This window comes from Epinephelus moara, chromosome 21 (genome assembly GCF_006386435.1).
Source record: "Epinephelus moara isolate mb chromosome 21, YSFRI_EMoa_1.0, whole genome shotgun sequence".
Classification (NCBI taxonomy): domain Eukaryota; kingdom Metazoa; phylum Chordata; class Actinopteri; order Perciformes; family Serranidae; genus Epinephelus; species Epinephelus moara.
In genome coordinates this window covers 11511145-11534031 of record NC_065526.1, presented here as the reverse complement: position 1 = coordinate 11534031, position 22887 = coordinate 11511145, and the positions used below count along the sequence as shown (strand labels likewise).

The following is a 22887-nucleotide window of genomic DNA, read 5'->3' as shown; positions in this document are numbered from 1 at the left end:
TTTTTTTTTTTTGGTGCCCCTATAACTCCATACTTGATCTCTGTTTGTGTTGTGTAGGTGTGTGTATATGTCATGTGCTGGGGGATGTCGAGTCCAGGGAAGGATACCTCTACGTGGATTGGCACTGTGTAACAAGAAGACAGAGCAAAGGCAGGAACAGAGTCAAGAAGACCATTCCTTCTTTGAGTCTAAAATTGGAAATGAACAGAAAAGCCTGTCAACAAAAACACTGAACTAAGCCGAAGAGAGAAATATGCGTTATTTTTAATCAACCAGAGAAGAATGAAGCCTCCAGTTTTTATTTTTTATTTTTGTTAATGCAAGGTGTAACATCTGTAAACTTGCCACCAGAGGGAGGCCACGTGACTGGTGTTTGCTGATCTGGTCATTAGCTGTTAACAAAGTGTACTTGACAAAATACAACAAAACCAATATGTTATAATACTATTTCTGGATTCATCGCTTAACATAACATCACACACCTCCTGCTGTTTAAAATTAGTCTGTGTTAATCTGTTTCATTGGGACTCAAACAGGGTTGCAGGTAGATGTTATTTTATTACAGTGCTGTATTTTAACTACGATTCCTCTGGTCATTTCGAACTAGAATGATTACTATTATTGTGTACGATATATTTGTAAATACAGTCCACGTCAAAGATCACTAAACTGAATCAGCAGTGATTCTCCATCTTTGATCTGGAAGTTGAATCCCAAAGGATGAGGACCATCCTGTGTTGGGCAGAAGGTTGTATAACCGGCATCTTAAGAATGGACTGCCAAGCTGCCTAAATCACTGTGCCTGGCCTCGAGCCCGACCCCGAACCATTTTTTCCCTTTTGTCTGTTTTGTCTTTATCCCGCCTTGAAAGAATCCAAGGGACGGGGCTCTGCTTTAATGTCCTCAACGAAAGGTGTACAAGCGTCCTGAAACACTGACCTTCACTCCTTTTTTCCATTTTGTAGTAAAAGAAATGAGACTGGACCCCAGATCAGGGTCTGTTACAGTTTTTATCAATTCCTCGGGAGCATTTTTTGGAACCATGTCAAGACAGCGCTTATAGTTCGTTGAAAAACTGTAATGCTGCCCATGTATGGTGGTGTGATGATGGGTGCAGGTGTGTGTCAGAAGTGAAGAAACACTGTTGGATGTACACCTGATGGATTATAGCAATAAATGTCAAATATGCATCTGCTGCTAAAGCTGGTCCAGTGTCTTTTTCTTTCATGAATATATGTAATCACTGATGTTTCCCCTGTTTTATTGCAAACACAATTCAGTGGTGTAGTCTCTGATGCCATGAAGAGACGAGGCTGGCGTGCCCCATCAGTTCCAGCCTTCTTTCAGTGGTGTTAGTTTTACTCTCATACCTCCTTCTCATGGATCAGCTCATTTCAAAGAACATGTAATTCTGTAGAGAAAGTAGTGATAACAGGATTAAATGAGTGAGCCGATGTAATTATTAAAGGACAACTTAGGTATTTTTCAACCTGGGCCCTATTTCCCCATGTTTATGTGTGTGTATGATTCATGGGTACCACTCGTTCTAAAATTGGTTCAGTATTGAGGCGTGAAACGAGCTAAAGCGGTAACGGGGGCAAATGCGTCCCAAATGCGGCAAGTGCTTTTTTTCGCCACTGACCGGTTCAGATCGCCAGTGCTATCTCTGTAGATAGCATATTATAGCGGCCCTAGGGCAGTGGTGAGTGTGAATGAGTGGAGTCAGCTGTCAGTCACTGTTGGAGCAGAGAGGGGGAGGGCTGCCCCGCTGGGTACTGTAATTGAGTATGTGTGTATGAAGTGTGTGTGTTATGCTAGAAGAGTCAGAGTTTGGGACGGAGTCTTTTACGTGCTACCCCCCTGGAGTGTTACCGGAGTTTTTGGAGTGCTCAAATAAACGGGCCTTTTTCCCAAACGCAAGAACAAGATGTCGCGCAACACCCCGTACAGCTTTCACAGGCTGCCTTTGTCAGACGGCGAGATGCTGAAGTTGTGGCTAGTTGTGCTACAAATGGATGCTAACACTCCTGTCCAGACACTGCGCCTTGCAGACCATCGGGTCTGCAGTGCTCACTTCTCCCAAGATGACTACTGCCAGCCGAAGAGGAGAAGACATCCAATCCCGAAACACCTCTTCCTCAAGAAAACGGCTGTCCCACGAGTAGAGAGAGCTACAGACACAGTGGAGCAAAGCTCGTGACATCACACAGCCCAGAGGTAAGGGAAAGGCTAGTACGCTATTTACAGAGATAGCACTGGCGATTTGAACCGGTCAGTGGTGAAAAAACACACACTTTATACACACATACTCACTTACAGTACCCAGCGGGGCAGCCCTCCCCCTCTCTGCTCCAACTCTGACTGACAGCTGACTCCACTCATAGCACTGGCGATCTGAACCGGTCAGTAGCGAAAAAAAGCACTTTTAATGCGCAAACTTATACGGGACATATTTGCCCCCGTTACCGTTTTAGCTTGTTTCGTGGCTCCCGGTTGCATCCGCCTCCCTCAATACTGAACCAATTTTAGAACGAGTTGTACCCATGAATCATACGCACACATACACATGGGGAAATAGAGCCCAGGTTGAAAAATACCGAAGTTATCCTTTAAGGCCTTTTTCACAGCAGATGTTTTCATGTCATTGTAGGAAAAGTACTGATGTTACTATTAACAATGTCTGTGTATTAAGCTGCCGTCCCAGTAAACATGGTAGCTTGGATAATACCAGAAACCTTGACTCTTCCATGAGTTATTTTAAAGGGACAGTTCACCCCAAAGTCAAAAATACATATTTTTCCTTTTTCCTGTACTGCTATTTATCAAGCAAGATTGTTGGAGAGTTCACCTTCTCTTAAATGTAGTTGAATTAGATGGTAGTCGGCTTGTGGTTCTCAAATCTACAAACCTTGTAAGAATTTTCATGTAAGAACTGTTCTTCCACCCAAACAACACCTGTTGACCGAATCGCCATGCAAAAGGAAGTGTGCATCCACTGCTAGCTCACCTAGTACCCCTCTGCGAGCTAACATTACAGTTAAGCACAGGAAAGGCATTAATGTTTTTATTTGGCGCTGTCATGAAAAGAAGCCTCTCTATTAGTATATTCATGTTTCCTTCTATGTGGTGGTATGAGTGGTGGGTGTAGTTTGTAGAAAGAAAATCGCTCTGACAAGAAACTGCTCACCACAAGGTCTGTTGTTTTATTCTTACTATGACTTTTGTTTACATGCTACACTATGACTTTTTTGACATACTACGCTGACATTTTTACTACTTTCTGATGGCACACTGTTACACACTTTTAACATACTATACTATGATTTTGATGACTTTGTTTGACATGATGTACTCTGACTTTTTTTTGACATACTATAATAGGATTTTTTTTCAGCGTACTATACTATCACTTTTTTTAATAAACTGTGACGTTTTTATAACTTCAACATACTATACTATGACTTTTTTCGACATACTATACTATGATGTTTTTATGACTTTTTATGGCATATTATAGTATGACTTTTTGACATACTATAATATGATTTTTTTATTAGGTTTTTGACAAACTATACTGTGACATGTTTATGAATTTTTTCGACATACTACACTATGACGTGTTTATGACTTTGTTTGACATTCTATACTGACGTTTTTATGACTTTTTGTGACATACTATAGTATGACTTTTTTATGACTTTTTTGACAAAATATACTGTGACATGTTTATTACTTTTGTCGACATACTATACTATGACGTGTTTATGACTTTGTTCGACATTCTATACTATGACTTTTTTGACAAACTATACTGTGACGTTTTTATGACTTTTTTCGACATTCTATACTATGACTTTTTTGACAAACTATACTATGACGTTTTTATGACTTTTTGTGACATACTATACTATGATGTTTTGTATTACTTTTTTGACATACGATACTATGACGTTTTTTTTTTACTTTTTTGACATACTATACTATGACTGTTTTTGACATACTATCCTATGATGTTTTTATGACTTTTTTTTGACATACTATACCATGAATTTTTTCGACATAGTATACTTTGGCGTTTTGTATTACTTTTTTTGACAAACTATGCTATGATGTTTTCATGACTTTTTTCGACATACTATACTGTGACGTTTTTATACCTTTTTAGACATACTATAATTTGACTTTTTTTTTTTTTTACTTTTTTCGACATACTATACTATGACTGTTTTTGACTATGGCGTTTTTATGACTTTTTTGTCGACATACTACACTGTGACGTTTTTATTACTTTTTTGACATACTATACTGTGACTTTTTTCAACATGCTATACTATGACTTTTGTATTATTTTTGTCGACATACTATACTGTGACGTTTTTATACCTTTTTTAGACATACTATACTATGAGGTTTGGGGTTTTTTTTAAACTTTTTTTTTAACTTTTACTATGACTGTTTTTGACATACTACCCTATGGCATTTTTATAACTTTTTTTTGACATACTATACTATGACTTTTTTTCGACATAGTATACTATGACTTTTTTGACAGACTATACTGTCACGTTTTTATGACTGTTTTCGACACATTATACTACGACTTTTTTTCGACATACTATACTGTGACATTTTTATTACTTTTTTGACATACTTTAGTATGACTTTTGTATTATTTTTTTCGACGTACTATACTACGACGTTTTTATACCTTTTTAGACGTACTATACTATGACGTTTTTATACCTTTTTAGACATACTATAATATGATGGTTTTTTTTTTTACTTTTTTTGACATACTATACTTTGACTGTTTTTGACATACTATCCTATGACGTTTTTATGACTTTTTTTCCACATACTATACTATGACTTTTTTCAACATACTATACTATGACGTTTTGTATTACTTTTTTGACAAACTATACGATGACGTGTTTATGACTTTTTTCAACATACTTTACTATGACTTTTTTCGACATGCTATACTATGATGTTTTTATGACTTTTTTTGACATACTATACTATCACGTTTTTATGACAATTTTCGACATACTATACTATGACTTTTTTGACATACTATACTATCAAGGTTTTATGACTATTTTCGACACATACTATGACTTTTTTTTTGGACATACTGTGACGTTTTTATTACTTTTCTGTCATACTATATTATGACATGTACATGACTTTTTCCGACATACTATACTATGACGTTTTGTTTTCTTTTTTTTTTACTTTTTTAGACATACTATACTATGACTGTTTTTGACATGCTATACTATGACTTGCATTATTTTTTTTGACATACTATACAAGGACATTTTGTATTACTTTTTTGACATATTATACTATGACGTTTTTTTTTTAAACTTTTTTTGACATACTATACTGTGACTTTTTTCAACATGCTATTCTATGACTTTTGTATTATTTTTTTCGACATAGTATACTATGACGTTTTTTGTATTATTTTTTTCGACATAGTATACTATGACGTTTTGTATTACTTTTTTGACAAACTATACTATGACGTTTTTATGACTTTTTTTGACATACTACACTGTGACGTTTTTATACCTTTTTAGATATACTATACTTTGACTTTTTTTTTTTTTTACTTTTTTCGACATACTATACTATGACGTTTTGTATTACTTCTTTGACAAACTATACGATGATGTGTTTATGACTTTTTTCAACATACTTTACTATGACTTTTTTCGACATGCTATACTATGATGTTTTTATGACTTTTTTTTGACATACTATACTATCACGTTTTTATGACAATTTTCGACATACTATACTATGACTTTTTTGACATACTATACTATGAAGGTTTTATGACTATTTTCGACACATACTATGACTTTTTTTTGACATACTATACTATCACGTTTTTATGACAATTTTCGACATACTATACTATGACTTTTTTGACATACTATACTATGAAGGTTTTATGACTATTTTCGACACATACTATGACTGTTTTTGACATGCTATACTATGACTTGTATTATTTTTTTCGACATACTATACTAGGACATTTTGTATTACTTTTTTGACATACTGTACTATGACGTTTTTTTTTTTTTACTTTTTTGACATATTATACTGTGACTTTTTTTAACATGCTATTCTATGACTTTTGTATTATTTTTTTCGACATAGTATACTATGACGTTTTTTTGTATTATTTTTTTCGACATAGTATACTATGACGTTTTGTATTACTTTTTTGACAAACTATACTGACGTTTTTATGACTTTTTTTGACATACTATACTGTGACGTTTTTATACCTTTTTAGATATACTATACTTTGACTTTTTTGACAGACTATACTATCACGTTTTTATGACTGTTTTCGACACATTATACTACGACTTTTTTTCGACATACTATACTGTGACATTTTTATTACTTTTTTGACATACTTTACTATGACTTTTGTATTATTTTTTTCGACGTACTATACTACGACGTTTTTATACCTTTTTAGACATACTATACTATGATGGGGGTTTGTTTTACTTTTTTTGACATACTATACTTTGACTGTTTTTGACATACTATCCTATGACGTTTTTATGACTTTTTTTTCACATACTATACTATGACTTTTTTCAACATACTATACTATGACGTTTTGTATTACTTTTTTGACAAACTATACGATGACGTGTTTATGACTTTCTTCAACATACTTTACTATGACTTTTTTCGACATGCTATACTATCACATTTTTATGACAATTTTCGACATACTATACTATGACTTTTTTGACATACTATACTATCAAGGTTTTATGACTATTTTCGACACATTATACTATGATTTTTTTTTCCGACATACTATACTGTGACGTTTTTATTACTTTTCTGTCATACTATATTATGACATGTACATGACTTTTTTCGACATACTATACTATGACGTTTTTTTAAACTTTTTTCGACATTCTATACTATGATGTGTCTATGACTTTTTTTGACATTCTATACTATGACATGTTTATGACTTTTTTCGACATTCTATACTATGACGTTTTTATGACTTTTTTGACAAACTATACTGTGACATGTTTATGACTTTTTTCGACATATTATACTATGATTTTTGTATTATTTTTTTCCGACATACTATACTAGGACATTTTGTATTACTTTTTTGACATACTATACTATGACATTTTTTTTAATTTTTTTTTTTACTTTTTTAGACATACTATACTATGACGTTTTTATGACTTTTTTTGACATACTATACTGTGACGTTTTTATACCTTTTTAGATATACTATACTCTGACTTTTTTTTTTTCTTTTACTTTTTTCGACATACTATACTCTGACTATTTTTGACATACTATCCTATGGCGTTTTTATGACTTTTTTGTCGACATACTATACTGTGATGTTTTTATTACTTTTTTGACATACTATACTATGACATATTTATGACTTTTTTTGACATACTATACTGTGACTTTTTTCGACATGCTATACTATGACTTTTGTATTATTTTTTTCAACATACTATACCATGACGTTTTTATACCTTTTTAGACATACTATACTATGATGTTTTTTTTGTTTGTTTTGTTTTTTAATTTTTTTTTTTAACTTTTACTATTACTGTTTTTGACATACTATACTATGGCGTTTTTATGACTTTTTTTGACATACTATACTATGACTTTTTTCGACATACTATACTGTGATGTTTTTATTACTTTTTTGACATACTTTACTATGACTTTTGTATTATTTTTTTCGATATGCTATACTACGACGTTTTTATACCTTCTTAGACATACTATACTATGACGTTTTTATACCTTTTTAGACATACTATACCATGATGGGTTTTTTTTTTTACTTTTTTGACATACTATCCTATGACGTTTTTATGACTTTTTTTCACATACTATACTGTGACTTTTTTTGACATACTATACTATGACGTTTTGTATTACTTTTTTGACAAACTATATGATGACGTGTTTATTACTTTTTTCGACATGCTATACTATGATGTTTTTATGACTTTTTTTGACATACTATACTATCACATTTTTATGACAATTTTCGACATACTATACTATCAAGGTTTTATGACTATTTTCGACACATTATACTATAACTTTTTTTTTCGACATACTATACTGTGACGTTTTTATTACTTTTCTGTCATACTATATTATGACATGTACATGACTTTTTTCGACATACCATACTATGACATGTTTATGACTTGTTCAACATACTTTACTATGACTTTTTCGACATGCTATACTTTGATATTTTTGACTTTTTTTGTCAAACTATACTATGACGTGTTTATGACTTGTTCAACATACTATACTTTGACTGTTTTTGACATACTATCCTATGACGTTTTTATGACTGTTTTTTTGACATACTATACTATGACGTATCTATGACTTTTTTCAACATACTTTACTAATACTTTTTTCAACATGCTATACTATGATGTTTTTATGACTTTTTTCGACATGCTATACTATGATGTTTTTGGGATTTTTTTTAGACATACTATACTATGACTTTTTTTGACATATTATACTATCACGTTTTTATGACTATTTTCGACATATTATACTATGACTTTTTTTCCGACATACTATATACTGTGACGTTTTTATTACTTTTTCTTACATACTATACTATGACATGTTCATGACTTTTTTTGACATACTATACTATGACATTTTTATACCTTTTTAGACATACTATACTATGACTTTTTTTTTTACTTTTTTCGACATACTTTACTATGACTGTTTTTGACATACTATCCTATGACGTTTTTATGACTTTTTTTTTGACACATTATATTAGGACTTTTTTCGACATACTATACTATGAGGTTTTGTACTACTTTTTTGACAAAATATACTATGACGTGTTTATGACTTGTTCAACATACTTTACTATGACTTTTTTCGACATGGTATACTATGATGTTTTTATGACTTTTTTCGACATGGTATACTATCACGTTTTTATGACTATTTTCGACACATTATACTATGACTTTTTTTCAACATACTATACTGTGATGTTTTTATCACTTTTCTGTCATACTATACTATGACATGTTTATGATTTTTTTCAACATACTTTACTATGACTTTTGTATTATTTTTTTCAACATACTATACTATGACGTTTTTATACATTTTTAGACATACTATACTATGACGTGTTTTTTTTTTTTACTTTTGTCGACATACTATACTATGACTGTTTTTGACATACTATACTATGACGTTTTGTACTACTTTTTTGACAAACTATGTCAAATATACTATGATGTTTCTATGACTTTTTTCGACATAGTATACTATGACGTTTTTATGACTTTTTTCGACACATTATACTATGACTTTTTTGACATATTATACTATCACGTTTTTATGACCATTTTCGACACATTATACTATGACTTTTTTTTTGACATACTATACTGTGACGTTTTTATTACTTTTTTGACATACTATACTATGACGTGTTTATGACTTGTTCAACATACTTTACATTGACTTTTTCAACATACTATAGTATGATATTTTCGACATACTACACTATGACGTTTTTATGACTTTTTTCGACATACTATATTATGACTTTTTTGACACACAATACTATGACGTGTTTATGACTTTTTTTGACATACTATACTATGACGTATTTATGACTTTTGTCGACATACTATACTATGACTTTTTTCGACATACAATACTATGAGGTTTTTATGCCTTTTCCCACATAATATACTATGACTTTTTTATGACTTTCTTCAACATATTACACTATGACATGTTTCTGAATTTCTTCCGAGATACTATGCTATGACTTTTTTGACATACTTTACTATGACGTTTTTATGACTTTTTTGACATATTATACTATGACTTCTTTCGACATACTATACTATGACTTTCTTATGACTTACTTCCACATGCTTTACTATGACTTTTTTCGACATACTATACTATGATGTTTTTATGACTGTTTTTTTGACATACTATACTTTGACTTTTTTATTATGACTTTTTTGGAGATACCTTTGTATGACTTTTAGATTATTTATTTTTTCATACTATACCAAGACATTTTTATGACTTTTTTGACATGCTATACTATGACTTCTTTGATACACTACACTATGACATTTGTATGCCTTTTGATGACATACTACAGTACTTGACAAACTATACTATGACAGTTGTTTTGATTTTTGATGAAATGCTTTTCTTTGACTTTTTTGACATACCATACTATGATATTCTCTTGACTTTTTGGCTCTGTATTATGACATTTTTTGACATGCTATACTTAGGCTTTTTTGACATACTATACTATGAATTTTGACATGCTATACTACAACTGTAACAGGTAGGGTTAGAACCCAATAGAACACCAGGGACACACGGAACAGTTTATACTGAGCTTTATTACACCACTTAATACAGGGAATGCAGAGTGGTGAGGCAACAGAGAGAGTCAGTGTTCAGTTTCAGAATCCCCAGGGGAACAGAATAAGCCTGCAGCTCTTCACGTGGAATGCTATAGCAGCACACAAGTTAGGTACCAGCATCCGCCGGGCACACGGCAGACAGTTCAATAGCGAGCGATGGTAGGGAGAAAGTGATGTCAGAAGAGCTGAGATTCCACCCCCAGTAGTACCCACTGGGAGAGCAGTCTCTCCGATGCGAAGCCGGCCATCAACAGGGGAGAGCTTGACAGCAGCGATGAAATGTGGAATCTGTGGCACAAACTCAAAGGCGAGGCCGACTGCCACACAACGAAAATATCCACAGCTCAGAAGGTAACAGGTGACTGAGCGTTAAACTCACTTTGGAAAGCTGGATGATGACCATTCCAGAAAGCCACAGAAAACTAACAGGAACCAAGAGGGCAGAAGCAGAGCTTGTGGTCGAAAACAGAAGGCAGAGTGTTTTACCGGGGAGCAGGTGAAGCAGGAGGAGGGTAACGGTCCAATATGACATTGACTTTTTTCCCCCCATGTTATACTATGACTTTTTTGTTTGACATACTGTACTATGACTTTTTTGACATGCCATACTATGACTTTGTTTTTGCATAATATACTATAACTGTTTTTCATACCATACCATGACTTTATTTGACATGCTACACTGATTTTGTTTTAGACATACTATACTATGACATTTTTTGACATACTATACTATGACATTTTTTGACATGCTATACTATGACTTTTTTTGACATACAATACTATGACTTTTTTGACATACAATACTATGACCTTTTTGACATGCTATACCATGACTTTTTTTTAACTTTGTATACCATGACTTTTTTACCTACTATAATATGACTTTTTTGACACACTGTACTATGACTTTCTTCACATGCTACACTATGACTTTTTTGACATTATTCTATAACTTCTTTTTACATACTACAGTAGGACTTTTTTTTTTAACATAGTGTAGTATACTTTTTTTTAAACATCCTGTACAATGATATTTTTTTGATATTTTTTGACGTAGGACTTTTTTGACACAGTGTAATATGACATTTTATTTACTGGCTATATTATGACTTTTTTTTTACATACTATACTATGACCCTTTAACATACTATTCTATGACTTCCTTTGACATACTATTTTTACAGACATTTTGACAGGTTATACTATGACTTTTATTAAAATACTATAGGCCTACTATGACATTTTTATAACTTTTTGATAACATGCTATTCTATGACATTTTTTGACAGGCTATGCTATGACATATATACATACTATAATTTTACTTTTTTGACATGCTATATTGTCACTTTTTTGACATACTACACTATGACTACATTATGACATTATTTGACTACTATACTATGACTTTTTTTGACATGCTATACTATGACTTTAAAAAAAATGCAATACTATGAATTATTTGACAGGCTATACTATGACATTTTTTGACATAATTTACTAGGATGTTTTTGGTATGCTATACTATGACTTTTTTTGACTTACTATACAATGACATTTTTATAACTTTTTGGTGACGTCAATCAATCAATCAATCAATCAATCAATCAATCAATCAATCAATCAATCAATCAATCAATCAGTTTTATTTATAAAGCCCAATATCACAAATCACAATTTGCCTCACAGGGCTTTACAGCATATGACACCCCTCTGTCCTTAGGACCCTTGCTATGTCATGTCATACAATGATTTTTTTTGCATGATTCTTTTACTTCTTTTTACATACTATGGTATGACTTTTTCTTTAACATAGTGTAGTATGCCTTTTTTGACATCCTATACAATGATATTTTTGACATGCTATAGTATGACTTTTTTGACATATTATACTATGACATTTTATTGACATGCTATACTATGGCTTTTTGACATACTTTACTATGACTTTTTTGGACATACTACATTAAGACCTTTTTTTTGACTACTATACTATGACTTTTTTGACATGCTATATTATGACTTTTTTGACATGCTATACTATGAACTTTTTTGACATGCTATACCATGACTTTTTTTTTACATACTCTAATATGATTGTTTCGACATGCTACACTATGATGTTTTTATGACTTTTATCGACACACTATACTATGACTTTTTAATGCCTTTTTTCGACATACTATACTATGACTTTTTAATGCCTTTTTTCGACATACTATACTATGACTTTTTTCGACATACTATGCTATGACATTTTTATGTCTTTTTTTGACATGCTATACTATGACATTTTGACATACTATAGTATCACGTCTTTATGGCTTTTTTCGACACATTATACTATGACTTTTTTTGACATGCTATACTATGAACTTTTTTGACATCCCATACCATGACTTTTTTTTTTTTTTACATACTATACTATGACATTTTTTGACATGCTATTTCATGACTTATTTTTGACATACCAAATTATGACATTTTTATGACTCAATGATGACATGCTCTACTATGAAACTTTTTGATATGCTGAAGTTTGAGAGTTTTTTTTTATATTATAGTATGGCTTTTTTGACATGCTATACTATGACTTTTTTACATCCTACACTTTTGACTATTCTACATACTTTACCATGACAGTTTTAAGACTTTTTAATGACATACTGTGCTGTAACTTTTTAGTAATACTACACTATAACTATTTTCAAAATATTATACAATGCCTTTTTTTTTAAACATACTTTACAATCACTTTTTTTTAATCATTATTCTTATTTTTTACATACTATACTAGGAGCTTTTATGCCTCTGCGCTGTTGATAGGCATGGCTGGATGCATTATGTTTTCGGCTTGTACATTTGTCCCTACATCTGATGTGTGTCCGTACCATTCTTGTAAATGCAATATCTTAGGAATGCCTTTAGGGAATTTCGTCAAATCTGACGTAAATGTTCACTTAGACTTCACAATCAAGTTATTAGAATTATATCGAATATGATATGATGACAAAGTGATGACATTTCCAAAAGTTCAAAGGTCTTCACTGTGACATCATAATTTTCTGCTTGAAAGAAATAAAAAAAATAAAAATAAAACCAACCTTTCTGGTCATTTCTCACCATCATTATATCTCATGCACTGAAGGGGAGACATTTGGTGAGATACTGAATTGATGACACTAATTTTGGGAGCCGACCTTGAAACTGTGCTGATTGTATAGCTCTTCTGTGCTGCCAGGTGGGAGACATGGATGTAAACTGTAAGTGCAGCTTTACTGGTGTGCAGAGGCATACAACCATGAGGCCATACTTTTAGTTGAAATATGTGTTTTGGTGCTTTGAGGACCACAAGCCAGTACCATCGAGTTCCATTGTATTTGAGAGAAAGTCTACAGACGATATCTCCAACACTCGGCAACACACACCAAAACATTCTAGATTGATAAATAGCACTATGAGTAAGACGAAAAATATGCATGTTCGATTTTGGGTTGAACTTAACACAACAAAATACAGCATCTCCATGCAAGAATAATAACAGAAATGTATATGCTTACCAACAAGAAAGTGGCTGCCAGCAACAGCATTTTAGTCTGTGATTCCATACTCAGTGGCACTGGAAGAGTGACAGATTAAAATACAATTAAAAATACATCATGATAGTGGTTCCCAAACTATGGGATGCACATGACTACACAGCAGTGTTTTTTCAAATGTTTCTGTCATGGCTCCCACCCTACAATTTTTTTTCATAATTAACAATAATTGGGGAAGCAACTACTTAAAAATGGTCCATATGACACCATCAGCTTCTTATGTTTATGTTTATGTTTATGTCTGTGTTTATTTTGCTTAGAAAGAGACAATGCACATTAATTAACATGATCACTTAAGTCACGTAAATGTGCCAGATTTAGCCATACAGGCTAATTTTCATCTGTAGTCCCTGGCAGGTTGATGGTAGATGTGTATGTGAGAAAATTACAATAAAATAACACACAAAAGCACAGAAGCATATAAGCACAGATAATAGTGGATTGATGGCATGTCCATAGAAGGGCACCTAAGCACAGAGCAAACATATAACCACAGACAAAAGCACATAGCAAGGCACATAAGCAAAAACAACAAGACAAAAGCACTATTAATAATGACATGACAACAATGACATAACCATACAACTAAAATCACTACGAAAGTACTATACAGAAGTACAATATAAAACACAGCATAGACCAAAGCACAAACAAACACACAAGAGCACAAAACAAAGCACATAAGCAAGGACAACAGCACACAAGCACAATTAGCTAGACAGTGACATAACCATAGAACCAAAGCACAAAAAGGAACACGCATAAGCCCTAACACACAGTAAGAAAACAAGGACATAACCACTAATTCAGAACATAACTACATGTTTGATTGTCCAGTAACCACAGTTCTATTGATTTGATAGATTATCTTCACAACATAAATCATATTCATTCAACTTTGTTTCACTCCATATTTTCCCCTGGTAATACACGCCCCGCCTGCAGTGGCTCAATGCCCTACAAGAGGGGCCGGCCTAACAGTTTGAGGAACACTGCTACACAGGAAAATGTGGAGTGAAACTAAAGAAGAATAACCCCTGTTTTCAGCAGACATTTTGATTGCAAACACAGGTGTAATTAATTTATGAATTGCTTATTTTCATTTGCAAAAACAAAACTAAGGAGAAAGGTAAGTGAAAAGTCCTGTTTCCACCAAACACTTTCAGTATGGTACCTTTGGAACCAAAAGTGACATGGTACCTGGACCTTAGCGTTTACACCATAAACAGTACCCTTAAATGTGGGCGGAGTTTTTGTCACTCACTGCTCCATCCAGCATTCACTGTTTTTCCTCATTACCAATGACACAGAGGAAAGTCTGCACCCCGTTTATTGTCCACAGAACGAGGCTGCACGCTGACATTTTCCAAACAAAACAGAACAGGCTGCAGTGAGAGTCTCTCTCCATGGGATATTTAAAAATAGTGGGTTTGTACATTTAGTCCCTCTCAGGCAAGCTCAGGGGTTTAGTGTTGCCGTAACCCACAGGAACGATAATCCACAACGCTTTCTTTTTCTCTAAGTGAGGATTGGGATATATGCAGTTCACATAACCCGGTTGAAATTTATGTGTATAAACACTTGAAGATCCACTCATCACTAAAAGTGTATGTCATATTATTTATTTCCTAAAATAAGTTTTGAATTGAACTATGAATGGTCATCAGAGGAAGATGAGGGAGAGGAGAAGCTGAATCCATCTGAGCACACATCCAGGTTTGTCAGTGTTTCATCAGCGGAGCTCAATGACTTGGAGAAAAGCAACATACTGTCAGATCAGAAGGCAGAGTCGGCTGTGCCTGTGAAGCGACAGTCCACCATGCAGTCACCAGAGACTTATTTCACCGGCTGCACAATTAATGGAAACGTGCAGATAAATGTGTATAAAGAGTAAGTGCCTGGCGCACCATGTCTGCGTTACATAGCAACGGTGACAGCGGAGTCCTGAGGGAACTATTTTTGTTGGCGGAAGACAAATAAAATGCTTAAATTATCTATTTTGTCCTCATTTTTCAACATTTCTTAATCAGCCTTGCTTATTTAACTGTTGAACTGTTGTATAAAAGCAATATCACACTCGAGCTCGTGATGTTATACTCGTATATCGTCACGGCTGTGATTGCCTGCGGCCTCATGCCTATGACCGAATCACAGCCGTGACGATATACGAGTATAACATCACGAGCTCGAGTGTGATATTGCTTAAATCAACAGACTGCAGTGTTCACAGCTCCACCTTTTAGTACCAGATCTGTCCCCCCAACAGAGGGGGGACCAAAAATGGGGACGGCACAGAACGGTTCCATTGGTACCATCCACAACTTTTCACAGTGGAAACGGTGAAAAAAGTGTACCGAACTGAACCGTACTGTACCCTACTGTACTGCTCGGTGGAAACGGGGCTCAACATGCCATGTTGTTAACATTGTTCCTTTAATCAAATTCTACTTGATTTTGTTGTGGCCTCCAAGGATAACACGATAGGAGAAGTTTGGGACCCACATTATGAAGTATTTGAAATCACACGTCATGAGGCACAACTCACCCTCCAACCCAAAATATTCATGGTCCATGTTATGCTCGTCATTGAAGCCAGGCCACTGCTTCCAGATTGTGCCTATTTTCTCTCCAATGTTGGAGACAATCTGATGAGACATCCAGAAACACTGAGTGAAATACACTCATAGAAACATGTTTAGTTCTGGGTTGTTTGAACATTACTACCTGGAATTGCTGGTTGGAGAAGCAGCGGTACGGACAGCAGGAGCCCTGGATCCTGATGATAGATGCTCCTTCTGAATCACACACCTCCAGGAGAGGGGTGAACATGCTCCACCTGAAAAGAGCCAGCCAACACACACCAACATAACACATTAACTTACATAATTGTGCAATAAGCAAACTGGCAGATACACTGGCGAGTGCTTCACACACTGGCACAGCCCAGCCTTGATGCTTGGTTGATCACATTTTCAGCTGTCATGATTCTGCAGCACCAAAACCATTGTTTGCTCGGTGTCGGAAGAGTTCAAACTGGGGCATGCTTTATTCGAGCACAACTGAGAGAATATTTATACCAAGTAGATCTCTGGCCACTGAAACCTCTGCCAGGTCAGTCTTAATTGGGGACAACTTCATTGACTGTTGCTTCTGGAAAAAACTCTAAATCCGACACACAAAGGCACCCCAGCTAACCCTGGAGTCAGATTAAGGCCAAATGAAGAAGGAAGTATTTTTGGTTTGACTACAGGAGACTGACGGTTGCTGCCATTCCTCTCATTAGCCAACATTCCCATTAGAAAGGATGCCGCATTCCTTCCCTTCCATGCAGCCCAGGGCGGCTCTGTCAACGTGTCTCCATCCAAGCAGCTGTTTTGTGCTTTAAGTCTCCCAGGTTTAGACAACACCCCGGCTGGGTGGAACAGTAAAAGCTCTCACTGCTATTTACAGACAAGCCTGGACAACGACGATGGCTCGGAGTGGCCAGAGGCTGCGACTGACATGGAAAAAGGCTCATATGACAAGATGCTCAGTCTGAGAATGTAGAGTATTAAGATTGTTGCTGCAGTATTCCGATAGTGGGAATTAAAGGGTCACAGAGTTCGTTCATTCAGATGACAAGAAAAATGAAAGATTACATTTCAGAATTTTAACAGCAACATCTCTGTCCATGAAAAGTGTCCCTTTACATTGGTTATACCCACAGAAAACGCTGTCAACTGTTTTTATATGGTAGATTTTTTTTTATTTCTGTGAGTGCAACAAACAAAATCCATTCACCTCTACTGTGTTTTGATAGCATCATAAAACTCAGATAACTCTTTCTTTTTGTAATTTGAGTGAACTGATCCTTTAATGAGGGAACTTTAAAATCTCGTTTTGTATTTATTGCCATAAAAAAATTAATTACTATGATTAGATAAGGTATTACAGTTGAAGAAGTACTCACATCCTTTTCTTAAAGGGACAGTTTACCCCAATTTTTTTTTATATGTATATTAAGTCATTAATTTTCCATAACTGCTTATCCTGTTAGGGGTCGCGGAGGGGCTGAAGCCTATCCCAGCTGACACTGGGCGAGAGGCAGGGTACACCCTGGACAGGTCACCAGACTATCACAGGGCTGACACATAGAGACAGACAACCATTCACACTCACATTCACACCTATGGACAATTTAGGGTCACCAATTAACCTGCATGTCTTTGGACTGTGGGAGGAAGCTGGAGTACCTGGAGGAAACCTGCGCTGACACAGGGAGAACATGCAAAGTGAGCACAGAAGGGCTCCCCCAACCCGGTGGTCAAACTCTTACCTGTAGTGCTATTTATCAGTCTAGGTTTTTTTGGTGTTAGTTGCTGAGTGTTGCACATACTGATCATAGAGATGTTTGCATTCTCTCCAGTATAATGAACCTAGATGGCACTCGCTGGCTTTCGCGGCTGCCGGCTGCATCCGCCTCCCTCAATACTGAACCAATTTTAGAACGAGTTGTACCTATGAATCATATGCACACATACACATGGGGAAATAGGGCCCAGGTTGAAAAATACAGAAGTTATCCTTTAATGGCGTCGTCCTCAGCTGAGCAGTAATGTTAGCTAGCTCAGTAATGCTAGGAGAGCGACCATTAGATGGATGCTTACTTCTGTGTGATGATTCTGTTGGTGGATGTAGCTCGATAGAGAGAAAATAGTTCCTATATGATACTGCTCACAACAAGGTCTGTGGATTATCTTGAGTAACCAGGTCATGATTTCTGGAAAGAGACATTACTGTTGAGTTTTTTTCAAATATAATTTTTTGGCACTTTAGCTGAGTGCAGTCTAGTTCCATTGTACTGAAGAGAAGTCAGACATCTTTACAGCCGATATCTTTGATACTCGCCAACTAACACCAAAACAATCTAAACTGATAAATAGCACCAAAGGTACGAAGAAAAAATGTGTATTTTTTAAATTTCGGGGGGAACTGTCCCTTTAAGTAAAAGTATTAATACACAATATAAAAATTAGAGCCTGCATTTCAGATTTGATTTAAGTAAAGGTATTTAAAAAATTTCAGTGAATTGTACTGAAAGTACTGAAAGGTAAATTATCTATTATGTGGGACATTTCTAATTATATATGAGTGGATTATTTTTATTTATGCATGGGTAGCTAATTTTAACCACTTTGCTGGATAGTTAAATTTATAACAATGCACCATATTCTATAAGCTGATCTTGTTTTTTATATTTAAAATGTATAAAGTAAATATAGAGTAAAATATAGAGGTATAAAATGGCATAAAATAGAATGATCTATAAAGTACAAATACCTCCATATTGTGTTTAAGTAGTGTACTTGAGTTACTGTACTTGGCAGACTCAGACTGTCTTACCTCTGATGTACAGTGCCAATGAGATGTTTTTGAGGTGTGAAGGCCCTCATCTCCATCAGGCAGCAGCCGAGGCAGCAGGCGTCCACCCTGAAGGGCCTTTCAAAATAAAACACCTGCCGGCCCTGACAGTCAAAGCCCTGCAAGGAACAGGCCCGAGCTGGACCGCAACACTGGAGGCAGACGCAGGAACTCTCTGACAGGAGGGAGAGACCAAGGAGAATCATCATAACTCATCACTTTCTTATTGATATGAGATGCAGATGAATGTTCTCAGTTTAGACAAATGTAGCTGAACTGAGACCGGTACCTTCCACAGCCGCAAATAACTGTGACCTGCTGCTCCCTGTGGCAATACTGTAGATCCTCCTGGGAACACACTGCGGACCTACACTGACAAAGCATTAGTCCTTTAAAACAGTCAAATCTCTGCACTGCAAGTACACAAACAAACAAAAGTAATCCCTCCTCCTCACCTTGCAGCTCTGGTCTGGCAGTGATCTGTATATGACTGACTGTTTCCAGCACAGACATAAAGTGTGATCCTGCTGCACCTCCAGGCCTCTGCTCCTCCACCCCTGGCCTCCTCACTTTCCCCGGTGGCTGCGTGAAGCCATTCTCCATCTTTTCCCCAGGAGCCAGACCTGACAGCTGCTCATCAGATTCATGGTCAGGAGGCGTTTGGTGGCGTTTTAGTCCAGGTGAGTGACTGTCACACTCACAGGAAGGCCCACAGCGGCTCTGGAAAGCTCTGAAGATCATCTGGATGTGCTTCTCTCGCTCCAGGCGACCGAAGGGAAGAGGCTGATTGGTCACCGCTGACATGGCGTAAAACTGAAAATACATGTCAAACTTAGCAATAACAAATAATAATAAATAATAAATGACAAACAGTAACACAAACAGTCACACTGTGTGACAGGCTTGTATGTGAGTGGGATCACACGGCACTAGTTTCTGTTTGGATGTAATGTTAGGCACAAGAATGGTGCGACATAATCAACCAGTTACAAAAAAAAGAAAGGATTGTAAATGGATAATTAAATTCTCCTTAAGGAGTTTAATAACTTCCAGTCCAACAAACTCTGTCTCTGAATAAAATCCTCTTACTTGCTATGGCAGCAGCTAAACATGTATTGACCACATGGAAGTCTGACTCTATGCCCCACACAACAGCAGCTGAAATGAACTTTTACCATACTGTACTTTAGACAAAATCATTTACAGTGTGAGGGAGGAGATGAAATTTTTCAGTGATGTAAAAATATTGCTGCAACAGATATAACTTAGGGGTGAAAGTAATAAAATTAGATATAACAATCATTTAGAATTTTAAGCCTAGTTACAACTATAATTGAAGAGCTACTGTGATAAAAAAAAAGAAGAAAAGATCTGGTTAAGATTTTTTTTTTTTTAAAGGGTTGCCTTTAAAACCCTCCTGACAGGTAAGGAATACACTAAAAGGAAACTTAAATATGTGTTTCAACAGAATTTATTGAGAAAACTGTATTGTAACATTGTATTGAAATTAACGATACAATACGATACGATACGACACAGTAGGTAAATTTGTCTTGGACTCAGCAGCTGCACAAGTTTTGCTGCCTTACAATAATAACCCAGAAGAAATTAAAAGCACCCACCATAAAACAGTATTGCACATCAGCCACTCATGTATTGCACATAACAACAGCACACAACAGAGCACCATGAGCAAAACACAACACAACCATGCATAAATGAATTTTTAAAATAATTCACTTTAAATTTGGGCGTCCTGTAGGCTACTGTCTGCCCGAGGGTAAAGGAGGAGAATACAGGAAGAGTCAGACACTGTTCTCTGTGCTTGTCTGAGAACAGACTGCTCACACAGTGTAGGGAGGGACTGGATAGACTTAATATTTTTTTTTAAAGTACATTTCAAGCAATACTTGGGAGTTTTTGGGAGCTGGTGGACTAATTTGCTGGTTCCTAGCCTCTTTTGTGTGTGACCTTTAAACCAGAGCGATTTCCACTAAGGACCCTTGTCACAGTTGCAAGCAATAATTTTAGTTTCATGTGAATAATTTTTAGCTGCCCGAGGTACACTGCACAGTTTATGAGCTAAAAGGTTCATGGTTTAATCGAGGGAACAATTGTTTTGACATAAAAGTCTTAATGCAAGCTCTACCTAAAGCATGTTTCATCTCATCTCATAACCCCTCACTTACATCTCATGGACTCTTGTTGGGGGTCCCAAGCCCCAGGATGGGGACCACCAACAAGATGATTTCCAGAATAAATCAACCCATAATTCAGTCATTTTCCGTGAATGCTTATCCTACTGGGGGTCGCGGAGCTGGAGCCTATCCCGGCTGACATTGGGCGAGAGGTGGGGTACACCCTGGACAGGTCGCCAGACTATCACAGGTCTGACACATAGAGACAGACAACCATTCACACTCACATTCACACCTATGGACAATTTAGAGTCACCAATTAATCTGCATGTCTTTGGATTGTGGGAGGAAGCTGGAGTACCTGGAGAAAACCTCCGCTGACATGGGGAGAACATGCAAACTCTGCAAAGAAGGGCTTCCCCACCCCAGGTTCGAATGAGAAACCCTCTTGCTGTGAGGGTTACTGCAACACCATGCCATCAACCCATAATTTAAACCTATAAATACCCCTCCTTAGAACACAAACTAAATGTGGAAAAACTGTTTTGTTTTTCCGCTATAAAATGCAAGCTTACAAAAAAAAAGAAAAAAAGTTGAATCTTGAATCTGTGAAGGAAGTTCAAGAAAAACAACTTTCCCCTTACCACACAGGGTTCCCTACAGCAAGTCAGCAGGTTCAGACAGATTTCTGGCACCAATATAAACATGCTCTCCTTAAAACAAAGTTATTTCATCACAGCAGCCACCCTGAGCCTCCTTTTTATTCACATCACACACACTCAGCTTGCACAGCTTGGTCGCAGTCTGCAGCTGCGTGCAACACTGTGCAGTATATTCCTCCACAACAAAGTGCCATAATAAAGCCCAACCTCATGTCCTGCATATAGACAGTGATTGCTAAAAGAGTGCAACAGGTGCCCTTTTACCCGTATTATATTAAGATTAGTGTGAAGACAGAAAATAGCACAATATAGAGCATTAAAAGTCTATTGCTTACCATCTGTGGTCAAACTCCAGGTACCTACAGACTCTGATAACCTCTGATAATAAGTGTGAGAAGGACGAGATCAGACAAACATCCATGAGTCATCATGATCTGGAGGAGTGAGGCACAAACCTCCTTACCACCCCTGTGTGTTTGTGTGAATATTCACATAGTAATGTTTGGCTTTGTGAGTGTGTGTATGTGTGTGTCTTCTGTCCCTGGCTCTGTCTCACCCCCCTGACTCTGTTTCC

The 22887-nt window shown here is 35.8% G+C and overlaps 2 protein-coding genes across 4 annotated transcripts in view; one reads left to right on the top strand and one right to left on the bottom strand.

Moving 5' to 3' along the window:
* Nucleotides 1-1202, top strand: part of eif4e2 (eukaryotic translation initiation factor 4E family member 2) — a 9851-nt gene extending 8649 nt beyond the window's left edge. For both annotated transcript variants that reach the window (XM_050032880.1, XM_050032881.1), the window contains exon 8: nt 58-1202. The gene's annotated coding sequence lies outside the window, so the exon portion shown is untranslated. The remainder of the gene's footprint in view (nt 1-57) is intronic.
* LOC126382801 (phospholipid scramblase family member 5) lies at nt 319-22844 on the bottom strand. Of its 2 annotated transcripts, none has more exons than XM_050032879.1 (8): nt 22649-22844; nt 19969-20326; nt 19803-19880; nt 19496-19688; nt 16838-16949; nt 16659-16758; nt 14075-14133; nt 319-1411 (listed from the first exon to the last, which is right to left on the bottom strand). In XM_050032879.1, the coding sequence occupies exons 1-8, from the start codon at nt 22649-22651 to the stop codon at nt 1385-1387; spliced, it is 930 nt and encodes a 309-aa protein (XP_049888836.1). In that variant the 5' UTR covers nt 22652-22844; the 3' UTR covers nt 319-1384. The 2 variants fall into 2 exon arrangements, with proteins under 2 accessions (XP_049888836.1, XP_049888835.1); XM_050032878.1 differs by lacking the exon at nt 319-1411 and adding an exon at nt 10300-10828.
* Nucleotides 22845-22887: the final 43 nt, after the last annotated feature.